Source organism: Canis lupus, chromosome 11 (genome assembly GCF_048164855.1).
Source record: "Canis lupus baileyi chromosome 11, mCanLup2.hap1, whole genome shotgun sequence".
Taxonomy (NCBI): domain Eukaryota; kingdom Metazoa; phylum Chordata; class Mammalia; order Carnivora; family Canidae; genus Canis; species Canis lupus.
In genome coordinates, this window is record NC_132848.1 from 43,064,829 (window position 1) to 43,078,084 (window position 13,256).

General features: G+C 39.0%; 1 protein-coding gene across 2 annotated transcripts in view; it reads right to left on the bottom strand.

The window, feature by feature from the left end:
* Positions 1–13,256, bottom strand: part of SLC9A2 (solute carrier family 9 member A2) — a 97,318-nt gene that overhangs the window by 9,512 nt on the left and 74,550 nt on the right. For both annotated transcript variants that reach the window (XM_072844399.1, XM_072844400.1), the window contains 3 exons: positions 12,666–12,736; positions 6,490–6,651; positions 925–1,021 (listed from right to left, as the gene is read on the bottom strand). In XM_072844399.1, the coding sequence (XP_072700500.1) occupies positions 925–1,021; positions 6,490–6,651; positions 12,666–12,736 (330 nt within the window). The remainder of the gene's footprint in view (positions 1–924; positions 1,022–6,489; positions 6,652–12,665; positions 12,737–13,256) is intronic.

A 13,256-nucleotide genomic window follows, 5' to 3' on the forward strand; every position in this document is an offset into this window, starting at 1 on the left:
GTTCCACGTAGAGACAGAAAGGAGAGGAGGAACCCAGGCCAAGGAAGGAAGACAGAACCTGGGCATTTGGGGAGGGAAGGGAGATGTCAGGTCAGACACAGCAGAACTGAGAATTAGAGATCCCGAATTCTGAAAGAATAGTTTAGCCTATAAGCCACAACTGTTGCTTGTTTCATTTTAAATAAGAGAATGCTGCCATTAAAGGTGCTGTGAAGAAGGCGGCGGAGCAACCATAACTCAGGAGGGACTGGGGATCGCATCTGGGGAGACCAGCTAAGAAGGTACAGAAATGACCCCAACATGAGTGAGGAAGGTTTCTGACCAGCTATGTGGTCTGTGTGCCACCTCCCCTCCCAGTACCTTAATTGATTCATCTATAAAGTGGAAACAGTAGTAACACCACTTGGAAGACTGAGTTAATATATGCTGAAATGGGGCATGGCCAATTGTATGCATCCTGGAAATGTTAGCTATGTTGTTAGCCAATTGTTAGAACGAGGTATTAACAATGGAACAGCACTTAGGAGATACATTAAAGGAAGAAACTATAGTACTTTATGAGTAATGAAAATTAAATACGTTTTAATAAGTTTTCTTAAAGCTCTTAAGTTTTCTCTAAGCTCTAAAGAGATTTCATTTATAAAAAAAAAATTAAATGAGAGCCACAACTAACTCAGATGCTTTTATCTGCAAATCCACAGTAGCAGAACTCCTGGGGACTCCCACACTTTCCCCATGGTGTCTGAGAGGGAGTGTACCCTAATAAGACGGGACTCTCAGAGAAGAGAAGATGCCTGATGTGCAACATGCAAAAGGCTGGCGTAAATGGTTGGGCAATGTCTGCTACAACGGAGTAGCACGAAATGAGAAGGCATATTTTTAGCCAAAGGCAAGGAAACATTTTGCTAAATAAATTATTCTCACTCGCTGACGGATTTGATAGAGATTTCTGGATAATATTTCTCGAATTTCATCCATTTCACCAGGTGTGAGCTTCCTTATTTTTTCTTCCCGGCAATCACTGTGAAAGGTTAGAAAAAGAATATATTTTACTATTCAACAGATATTGGAATCATATTTTTTCCTTTTTGGAGATACAATATCATTTAAGAAGAATCTTAAAGAATAACACTTAGGGAGTATTCAATATTTTTAAATAACTCCAGGGACACCTGGGTGGCTCAGTGTCTGCTTTCCGCTCAGGTCGTGATCCCGGGGGCCTGGGATCGACTCCCACATCGGGCTCCCCACAGGGAGCCTGCTTCTCCCTCTGCCTTTGTCCCTGCCTCTATCTCTGTGTCTCTCATGAATAAATAAAAACTCTTTTTTAAAAAGTCTAAAAAGTAAAATAACTCCAAATTCTAAAACTTTTCAGTGTCAAAATTATTCAAAACATGTTTAATCATGCACAAGTTTTCAGTCTGTTCATGCAATTACTTCTTTTTTTCCACGCAAATATTTTTTAAGGAAGAAAAACTGTAGTAGCTTATAATGCTGTCACTTTATTATTTTTAATACTCTCTAATAAGGTAATCTACAATTGGGTTTGTTCTAACAGAAACTCAATTACCTACATTTTGCTATCGAGGCCTAGTCTTTTAAACACTTCATTACAAATATTTGCAAAGACACCATTTATAATATGTACGTATATACAATCAATCATCATTATTCAAGGATTTCATATTTGCAAAGTCACCTAAACATGGTGTCAGTACACATGATACTTTTTCATAAACATGCACTAAGTGGGGGAAAATTTGAGTTCCCCAGTGCACAGGTTCCTAGATGAGGCTAAATATGATGATGCTCTGCCTTCCTGTTTTAGCACCTTCCTCTACTGTAAACAAATATCCTTTTCACAGTCTATTTAATGACACATTTTTCATATTTCCGTGCTATTGGTGACTTCACTATTTAAAATGGCCCCCAAGCATAGGTCCGAAGTGCTGTTGAATGTTCCTAAGCAAAAGAAAGCTGTGATGTGCCTTCCAGAGAAAAGTCATGTCACATGAGCTTTGTTCAAGCATGAATTATGGTGCTGTTGGCCATGAGTGGAATGTTAATGAAACAATAAATATTAAATAAGGTGTCTATATTTTTTTAAAAATAAGGTGTCTTTAAATAGAAGCACACATAAAATAAGGTTATGTATCAATTGGTTGATGAAAATGTTGTGACCAGAGGCTCACCAAGAACCTAACCCTGTATTTCCCTTAGAAGCAAGGGTTCAGTATTCACAATCAGCATTCAGGGCAATTTTATAGAACATAACTACTGCAACAATGAGAACCAACTGTATTTGTACAGTTTTATCCTAACTTCTTCAAAAAGGCTTTGAAGGGGCCTACAAAAATATATAGTACAATAAAATACATAAGAAGATAAATTAAGAAGATAAAGCTGAGAAGTTTATATATATTAACGCAGATTTTTAAAAAGATTTTATTTATTCATGAGAGACACCAGAAAGAAGCAGAGACATCGGCAGAGGGAGAAACAGGCAGGGAGCCCAATACGGGACTCGACCCTAGGACCCTGAGATCATGACCTGAACCAAAGGCAGATGCTCAACCACTGAGCAACCCAGGTGTCCCTATTAATGCAGATCTAAACACAAGATGGCCTAGGAACATACCAATTGAAGAGCACAGTTCTCTTATTTTTTTTTAAATGCAAAATTGTTTACAAAAAATAAACATGATATTGATTACCTATGCCCATAAAGTAATGGAGAAACACAAAGGAATAAACATAGAAATCTAAGGCTTCATCAGGGCAGACTTCTGTAGATATATATGATTCATTTTCACCTCAATCTCAATGGCTTGGGTGAGTTTTTAAGAAGCATCTTCTTAGACTAAGGCATTGTTATTCAAATTGCTGTCTAGGTTTCTAATCAGGTTTTTGATCAGCAAAGTTAATTCACAGAATTTTTAGAAGGACTTAAAAGGTCAAGAGGTAACAATTTTGGAGCAATGGATCTTGCATTCTTATAACAATGTTCCCACCAAGTTGTATCCAACAAATGTTTGTGTAACTCTAGTGTTAAGTGCATAATGAAGCATACATTTAAATTTATTCTATTGGAATATAATACAAAAATAGAAAAATATGTGAATCTGCCACGTATGGCTCAATGAACTATCACAAAGTGAATGTACTTGTGCAACCACTATTCAAGTAAAAACAACATGAACTAGAACCCCAGAAACCAAGTCATATTTTGCCCCCCAATAATCACTACTTCCTCCCTCTTTGACAAAAACAACCACTATCCTAATTTCTGAGTTGACAGAACAGTTGTACCCAAGTCTGAATTCTCTATAAATGGAGTCTTTTAAATGCATTAAGTATATGTATGTATGGATGGATGGATGGATTTTTTAATAATAGTCTTTTAAACTTAGCTTCTTTTGCTTAGGCATTGCATTTAGATGCATCTGTGTTATGACATGTAACTTGGTTTGTTCATTTTACTCATTGTATAATATTCCATCACATGAATATGTAATGATTTATCCATTTTACTGTTGATGGGTGTTTGTGTTATTTCTAACTTTTGGATATGACAATGTTTTTGTAAGTATTCTCATATACGTATTTTGGAACACGCATATGATTACTGACCATTTGAATACCTTCTTTTGTAAACTGCCTGAACAAGTCCCTTGTCCATATTTCCATAGGACTATCTTTTTTTTTTTTTTTTTTAGACCTTTGTCAGTTTTATGTGAGGCAAGTATCTTCTCCCATTTTATGGCTTGCCTTTCATTCCTTCAATGAAATCTTTTCCTATCAAAACAGTAAGATGATATTCTCTCATACGATTTTCAAAAGCTGTACTGTTTCACTGCTCACATGCATACCTATGATACTCCTTGGCTTGATACAATGTGACCTAGTGGTCAATTTCACTTTATCTCCATATGGATCCCTAATTGACCCAGGACCAGTTTTTGTTTTTTTGTTTTTTGTTTTTTCAGGCCATCTTTTCCCTACTGCTTTGTACTACTGTAAACTTTGCCATTAGTTAAGTATCCATATCCAGTAAGTGTAGGTCTACTCCAAACTCTTACTTCCTTCTGCTGGTCTATTTGTCCTTTTGTCTTTGCAAATGATACTGTCTCAGTCATGGGAGCTTTACAGAAAGTCCTGCTACCTAATAGTGTAAATCCTTTAAATTTGTTCTTCAGTTTTGAAGACAATCTTGTCTTGGTTAATTTGGGCCCTTTACGTTTCCATAGAAACTTTAGGACCAGACTGTCTAATGATTCACACACACAAACACACTGGGATTTTTAATGGAATTGCTTTGAATCTATAGATCAATTTGAGAAGAACTGAAAATATGGCAAATAACGGATTGATTTTTGACTCTTAAGCCACCCTTATATTCAATTATCTGCCATCCACTTGTGTCTGTTACTACTCTGTTTTTATCTTTTTTTTCTCTAAGTTTTCAATAACATTTCCTTATTTACTCACATGCTTTTGATTGGTTGCTAGACATTATGCATGAAAAATCATGGAGGTAGTTTAAGACTATCATCTTATTTTCCTCCAAAGAAAAGTTAAGTTTATTTCTCTCAATCAGCTGGGATAAAAGTAATATCAATCCCAGATTTAAACAATCATGAATTGAGATAATTCTAGGCTAGACTTCTCTTCTTTGAGGGTTAAGTTGTAGAATTCTGAAGTAATAACCTATAGCTGAGTACAAAAGCTCCTCCTCCCTGGTAGGTCCTGATTTCCAACTGTATGTATTCTCAAACACCAATCAGTCTATCAAAACTTCTGTTTTAGGCTTTTAGACTTTTCTGTGATCCAGTGAAGAAAGGGCACCAAATGCCGGTTCCATCTTCTTGGACTTCCCTTCTCTGTTGACTCTTGGTCAAGAAATTCCTTACTGTACTGGTACTTTCCAGCTTTTAAGCAGATTTTTAAAACATATTTGTCTTTTTTTTTTTTCTAGCTGTTTTCATAGCATAGTTTGGTCTAGAACACTTAATCCATCACTGTCAGAAATATAATACCTTATTTCCTCCCTTTTCACTTCTAATTTCCGCTAAAGAAAACATTTCAAGAGATGTGGAATGCTCAATATGGTTGGTATTCATTTATCTATCTATGCAGCTGACCATTAATTGTGCTACCTACTTCATAACCTTAAATCTTTGCCTTTGTTCTGCTTACTGCCAGCTTCCAAAAGAACTATAAACAGAGCGGAAAACTAAGATTTTTTCTTCTGTGATCACAAAGACAATGGCTCTCCTTTGTGAAGCTGAATAATTGAATTATCCCTTGCTACAATTGCAAATGGAATAGTGCATAAGAAAGATCATTAACTTGTAAAGCTAGATGGCAACAAAGATCAAGTCTTGTCCCATTTTCTACTTGAAGAAACTCAATCTCAGGGCAATAGATGAACCAGTCTAAGGTCACACAGTGAATTACTGCAGGGTAGGACTATAAACCAGTCACTCTGTTCAATCCACTACTGTTTTTAAGTGCAGTATAATACCTTTACCTCCAAGCCATCCTGATCACTGTTTCTTTTTATTCTGGATTGTGTAAACTTCCATAATTTTAATAGAGGATTTACAGTCTTAGTAAAAATCCTCCTAGTTTATATGGTTGAGTGTGATTTGGCATTTCCTGTCTCATTTCAGCTCTCCCATAGACAGTATTTTAATTAAGTGACATGTATTTTAAATGCATTTCAAGCTCATCAGTGAAAGAAGTCAGCAGAACCCATAATTTCTATCATTTTTTGTGGTAGGGAAGGATTGATGCTTACATGATAAAATGACCTACTGTTAACTGAGCATTTACTGAGGATTTGCAATAAGATTCTGGGTAAGTCACTTTACCATTCTGAATCTTCATTTCCTCATTTTTAAAATTAGGGAGACACAGTAGATGAGTGGCTCTCAATCCTGACTGCATATTGAAAATATCTGAAAAACTGATAAATAAAATATACCTACACCTAGGCCCTGGTCATCATATTATTTAATGCTCCTAAGGTATTTGTAATATACAGCAGGGGTTAATAACCACTATACCAGATGATCCCTGATGTTTTTTGCAAGCCTTAAAATATGATTGCATGACTAATTCATGAGGAAATAACTATAAATTACATGCATATTTACAATAACACACCTTAAGATATTCCATTTCAAAATACTTGCTAAAGAGGTACTTTTACAAAGCAATGAATGACCTCAAGAAAATATAATACAGGCATAATTATCCTAAATATGACAAAGTATTTTCTGACTAGTCAATTCTAAAATAACATAACATGATGTTACCTGATGTGACATAACATAAGGTATACATTTCGAGACTTCACATTTTAACCAGAATCTCATTCTTCCATGAGGTCTAGGACATGAGTGAAATTTGTTACCATCACTGGTTTCAAAAAACTATTAAGACATACTTGGTAATACTAACTTTAATTTTCAAAACAGTACTTACTTCAGAGATGCAAAAGAAGGAACAGCACTTATCATCCCCGTCTCCGCCATCTCAATGGCATGTTTTATTTCAAGCTTTTTATATAAAGACACAATGCTTGATTTGGGTTGGTTTTCTCGAATCAAAAGCTTCCGCAGGTATTTGTCATCGAACTTCTTAAACCTGGAAATAAAGCAAATCCAAGCTTCAATTAATACTACAATGACCAAAAAACAAAATAAAGCAAAACCAAAACACAAGCCTGTTTTACCATCATTTCTACCACACCCAGGGATAAATTGAGTAGTAGTGTTTAGCTTGTCTGATTATATATATTTTCATATGTGCATACCTGAATATATACATATGTAAAAATATATGTATATGTAAATATTACTATCGGTACATTTTTTATATAGTCATGATAGACATATATCTAATATTCACCAATTATATATTAAAATATATCTATGTATATTTAACATTTGCGATTTTGCTGCTTCTCCTTTCAGCAACATTACTCAAAAGTATTAATACTTCCTACATCTATTCCTCTCCTCTGATTTTTCTCTTGAACATTCACAAGTTAGGCTTTTGCCCACAATACTCCACTGAAGCTACTCATATTGAGGTCATTGGTGACCCCCACAGTGTAAGTCCAATGGCCAATCGTTAGTCCTCACCTTTCCTGACCTCTCCTGCTTAAACACATCACCTTCCAGAATGTCACACTACCTTAGGTTCCCCCTACCTCTTTCTCAGACTCTTTGGTTGGGTCTTTTTCTTCTTTCTGGCCTCTTGATCCTATTTACCTCCACTCGCTCTCTGGCCATGTTGCCCAGTCTCATGATTTTAATGGCATCTCTGTGCCAGTGACTCCCACATTTGTATCTCCTGCCTCAGCCTCACACCCAAGCCCCAGAAATGAATATTCAGCTGCCTAGTTAACACCCCCACTTGGATGTCTAGTTCTCAAACTTGATGTTCCCAGATTGAACGTATCTTCTCCTGTATTCCTCACCATTTCAATTAATGACCACTCTACCAGGGATCCCTGGGTGGCGCAGCGGTTTGGTGCCTGCCTTTGGCCCAGGGCGCGATCCTGGAGACCCGGGATCGAATCCCACGTCAGGCTCCCGGTGCATGGAGCCTGCTTCTCCCTCTGCCTGTGTCTCTGCCTCTCTCTCTTTCTGTAACTATCATAAATAAATAAAAATTAAAAAAAAAAAAATGACCACTCTACCAGATCAAAAAACCTGATGCCACCTCTGATCCTTCTCCTTCTTTCACATTCCACGTTATGGCCTGAATTGTGTGCCCTTAAATATTCACAGGTTGAAGTCCTCACCCCTAGTACCTCAGACTGTGACTGTATTTGGGGATAGCGTTTAATATGAGGTCATTAGGGTGGTTCTCAAACCAATAGGACTGTTGTCTCTATGACTAAAGGCAATTTGGACATAGACACATAAAGAGGCAGGAAGGCAGCTGTCTGCAAGCCTAAGAGAAAGGTCTGTAACACATGTTTCCCTTGCAGCCCACAGAAGAAACCAACTCTGCTGATATTTTGATCTTGGACTTCTAGCCTGCACAACTGTGAGAAAATAAATTTCTACTGTTTAAACCACCCAATCGGTGGCACTTTGTTGTAGCAACTCTAGAAAACTAATACTCCATATCCACTCTGTTGGCAATTTCTGTTAGTGCCACCATCAACACACACAATCAAACCATGCTTCTTCACCCCTTCTATACCCCTATCTCTTGGATCTACCCTGGTCTAAGACATCATCATCCCTCAGGGGATTCTTGCAACAGGCACCCAACTGGTGTCCCTGCTTCCACCACAGCATTCCTACAGACTACTCGACACAGTAGCCAGAGTGATCCTGATAAAATATAAGTCAAACCACCTAAAACTCTACATCTCTCTTGAGAACATGTACAACAACCTGGAGACCCTACACAATTTGGAGCTGCCTATCTTAGCACTGTGCTTCTCATGTCCAGCCTCACTGGTATCCTTCCTTCCCTGGAAACTCACCAGCTCTGCTCCCAACCATGGGCCTTGATACCTGGTGTTCCTTCCACCAAGAAGATCCTCCCCCAATACACCTTCAGGGCTCTGTTGCAGACCCTCCTTTTAAGTCTTTCCTCAGCAGTCATTTTTCAAAAGAGCCTTTCCCGTCCATCCCATTAGAACTGCATGCCTCCTCCCACCACCTGGATTCCTATACACCTGCAGGTATATTTTTTTTCCATAGCAATTATCATTTTCTAACACGCTATACAATTTATCTTCCTTTCTGTCCTCTAGCACTAGAATGATACATATGGGCAAGAATTTTTTTTTCCACTTTTTCCCATATCCCCAGTGCCTAGGACAGTGCCAGGCACACTATAAGCGCAGATTGTAGAACGGATCATTTGGTCTCAATTCCTCCCTGTATACGACACCCTCTGCCATAATACTTGGCAATGTCCTTCCACCATGGCCTAGGTGGCCTGGGCTGTCCTGTTTCCTGCCACTGGCCCCAGTAATGTTCCCTGCTCTGGTCAGTGACCTCTAGCAGACAAGACAATTAGAGCAGAGGCTTAAAATGAGCTTGCATATTAAGCTTACCTCTCTTGTTTCCACAATTACCATGAGAAGGATATGGGTGGAGTGACTCTTTAGTCCCAGGACAAAGGGGAATGCCACATGAAATAAAGTTCAGTCCCTCCAGTCACATCAGAGAAGGCCAGCTGGGATCAGCTGACAACCAACCAAGCCTCTGAAGCATGAGCAAGCCGGGGCCGCATCAGCCCAGCACAGCCCAGATCCTGGACTCTCAGACTCGTGACTCATGGGCTTTAATAATGTGACTGTTGTTTGAGCAGCTAAGTATCAGGGTGGTTTGTTATGTAACATCATTATGCTAACAGGTAAGCAAAACAGCATGCAATGAGTATTTGTTGAGAAAGAAAGAAATGCATTACAGTGATTACCATAAGCCCAAGGAGGTTTACAGGTACACCTGTGCTATGAAAGGAAACAAGGTGAGCCCACATTCTTGTTACTAGTCTTTGTTTCTACACTGGAGGGTGATGAATAATTTAAGAGTCATCCATTCAACTGGCCACTACGATAGACAGGGGCCAAGTTTTTTTGAAGTTTATTCTGAATTTCACACTAGGCCATTGGGCCAGGACTCTTTAAACTTCTGTTATTTTTATTATTGTTTTGGCTTTTCACTGGAGAGAAACAAAAGGAAGAATAAGCATTAAGGGCAAGAGCATCTGACCCATTTAGCATAGGAACCCTGTACTCTCTTTATTTTCACACCTTTCATTTCTCTGCCAACCTACACTGAGGCACTCTCTTTCTCCATCATTAGACTACTTTTACCAAGTTTGAGAAACTTGCCTAATCAAAAAGCCTTACCGTTTCTCCAAGGATCAGATGCCTCACAAATTCTCTGGCAAGACCACTAGAAATCCACAGTATTAAGGATTCCAGAAGAAATGGAAAGATACCCAACATACCTAAAACAATCCTCTTCTTTATATGTGATCTTCAGTAACATCAACAATTATGTACATACCAGAGATAGGATCTGAGCAGAGCTAATTTTAAATATGACCTGCGTCAGCACCAAATTCCTCCATACTCACACACACTTCTCTGCTCTACCTGCGATATACAGTGTGCTTGACAATCCAGGGAATTATGTGAACCTTACCTGGAGAATGTCATGCATGGAAATATACAGGGGTTGAGTGAAGTATGTATGCTGCAGAGAAAAATGTGAGACACATAGCCATATTACCTTTCAGACATGAAATCAGAGTTGGCTCTGCCACCTTTAGTATTTATGGTCCAATTAGCCTGGCAGGCTGTAGATGTTTGCCTGAACAGACTCACAGTACCCCAGAGACACAGTATCTCTGCCTGAAAGATAGAATGTAGCCAGACTTTCCCTGAAGTTCTTTTACCAAAGGTTCCAGACCAAATCCACATGATCACAGAGTCTACTACTTTCTCCTAACACTGCCCCAGGGACTGCTGCCCTGATGCCTACATCTACTCACGTCTATTTACCCTTGTCTGGGAGGCAGAAGAGTGGTATAAATCCTTAACCCAGTCTCCCCATTGGAAAGGGACCAAATGTTCCGGGTGACTGCTCTCTCTTGTCCCTCCAGGGAAGGACTGATGATGGAATGCTGGAGAAGGAAGGAAAGCAGTCAGGTGGAAAGGGAGGATGTAAGTGGAAAATAGACCTGGCTGAGAATAAAAAAAAAAAAAAAAAAAAAAAAAAAAACAACCAGAATGGGAGGCAGAAAAAGTCTGAATCGCTGGCTTGGCAAAGACAAGGATCCATCTTTGTTAGGTAGGAAGGTCCCAGGGACGTAAAGCAGGGTGGCATAGAAAGTCACAGGGCAGATGGGTAGGGTTCTCTCATCTACCTCCTGCCTTCAAAAATGTAAATCCCGCCCAAGATAAATGGTCATCTTTTCCCCATATTTTTACAATGGAGAGTTTAGTTTGCTTTATTACTTTGTGCCCCCATGTAACTAACTGGGTGCTCTCTCCATACGAATAAAATATTTTTTCTTTACATATTACGGTAACACAAGGTCCAAGAGGCTTTTCCACATTAGTAAACAGTGTGGTCAGGTTTGTAAAGGTTGTTTTAGCACTTAAAATCTCTGCAATGCATCTCATCACTTAATGATATCTCACATACACACGCACATACACACGCATACACACATTTGCTGTGTGACTGTTTTGTGGCCTTTATTATATTGTTAAAATTTTAAAGTCCTGAGTCTATGGTTTATACTTCTCATATAATCCAGTATCATGTCAGAACATGTGAACAGACAATGAGCACTCAACAGCACCCTTCTGTTAAACTACATACACTGGAAGGCTGGTCAACTTCACGTAAATTTGCAGAGGGGAGGGCCAGAAACTATTAGCAAGTGAGGAAAGCCAAGGCAAGAAGGCAAGAGGAAGCTACCAAAATAGAGTTTAAATCTGTCATCTGTCTCCTTCCAAAGGCCTTCCTAACCAGTGATGTGCTGATAAATGTTCACAAATTGCTTTATGGGGACGAAAAAAGGCCCTGGTTTATAACATTTGTCAGTTCCAAGGCACACCCCCAGCATGGCTGCCTCGAGCTACCCCTACCCTTGTGAATGAGGCTCACTGTCAGCTCCTGGGGGCCAGGTGAGCCAGCTCCTACACTTCGTGGTCCCTGAGCCTGCTGTCAGAATCAATCCCATAAGTCTGCTTTTCAGTTTATTTTCAAGCACGTACCTAATTCTGCCCAGCTAGGACACCTCGTCCATTTCAACTATGAGATCCTTGAAGACAGGCACTGAATTCTATTTATCCACCGCAAAGCCATTTAAGATTAAAATAATAATAATAATAATAAAAAAAGAACTAGATAGACACATTTACATAAGCACATATAATCTTTACAAATTTAGCTTTAGGAACATTTGTTACTTCTATTTGTTACAATATTTGTATTTAAAATGTATTTGTAAAATACTTGTTAGTCTATTTATAATATTAGGTGCTCCAACCTCTGCATCTGACAAAGCCCCTCAACATGTGTGGGCGAACAAATAGGAACAGAATCCTCAGTTTTTCACCAAATAGACTGCATTCCTCAGCCTCCCTTGCAGTGAGAAATGCCTACATGGCTGAGTGCTAGCCACAGAAGGCCAGGCCACGTGTGTAACTGGAAGAATTGCGTGAAAGCTTCTGATAACTTCAGTTAAGAGGAAGCCAGTACATGTCCTTTGTCTCCACATTATCTTTCTTCCTACATGCAGCCTGGACCGTATGCATGATGGCTAATGCTGGAGCACCCATTCTGGTCTAAGAGTCAACCTTGGAAATGGAAGATGTTAGTGGATTCACCAGGACAGAAGCATCCTGAGACCATGAGGTGTGTGTGGAGCAAAGTTCATCTATTACACCTACATTAGCTACAGAGCTCTGGCTTCTTACAGGGGAGCAAAATAAGCCTCTATCTTGCTCCAGGTCTCTGTGATTTGCTGAACTTTATCTTAAAGGACACACTATGGCACAACACAGGAAAGATTTGCAACTCTGAAAAAAAAACACAGGTCAGTAAGTCCTGCTTCCAGAGTGAGCCAGAGCCGCTTCATAATATAATGGCGGAAGACCTTCTTACTTGTCTCTCCAAAAGTTGTGACCCCAATGTCCACAAACATCTTCAATCCCAGTCTTCACATGATCAAAAAACTAAAACAGAAAAAGTAGGCTACTGATTAATTTTTACCCTAAATCAGTAATTTGCACTCTACTTATAGGATGCCTAAACTTCAAAGACCCTGACTGGTTTTGCTTCTTCTTGTTGTTGGGTTTTTGTTTGTTTTGTTTTATTTTTACTAAAAGCAATGAAACAATGATTCATCTCTAAATACACTGATTTTATTATATCAGTATTAGATAATTTTCAGGTTATTTTTCTCCTCATAACAGTCTGTTCATAATTTTGGAAAATATGAAATATGATGCTAGTTTTCCAGTGGAAACATTTTCAGATTGAAGGAAGTTTACAAGAGGGATTCCTTGTTCCTGGGGTGCCTGGGTGGCTTAGTGGGTTGAGCAGCCGGCTCTTGGTTTCTACTCAGGTCATGACCTCAGGGTCACAGGATTGAGCCCCGAGTCAGGTCTGAGCTAAGCAGGGATTCTGCTTGGGATTCTCACTCTCCCTCGCTCTCTGCCCCTTCCCTTGCTTGTGATCTCTCATTCTCTCTCT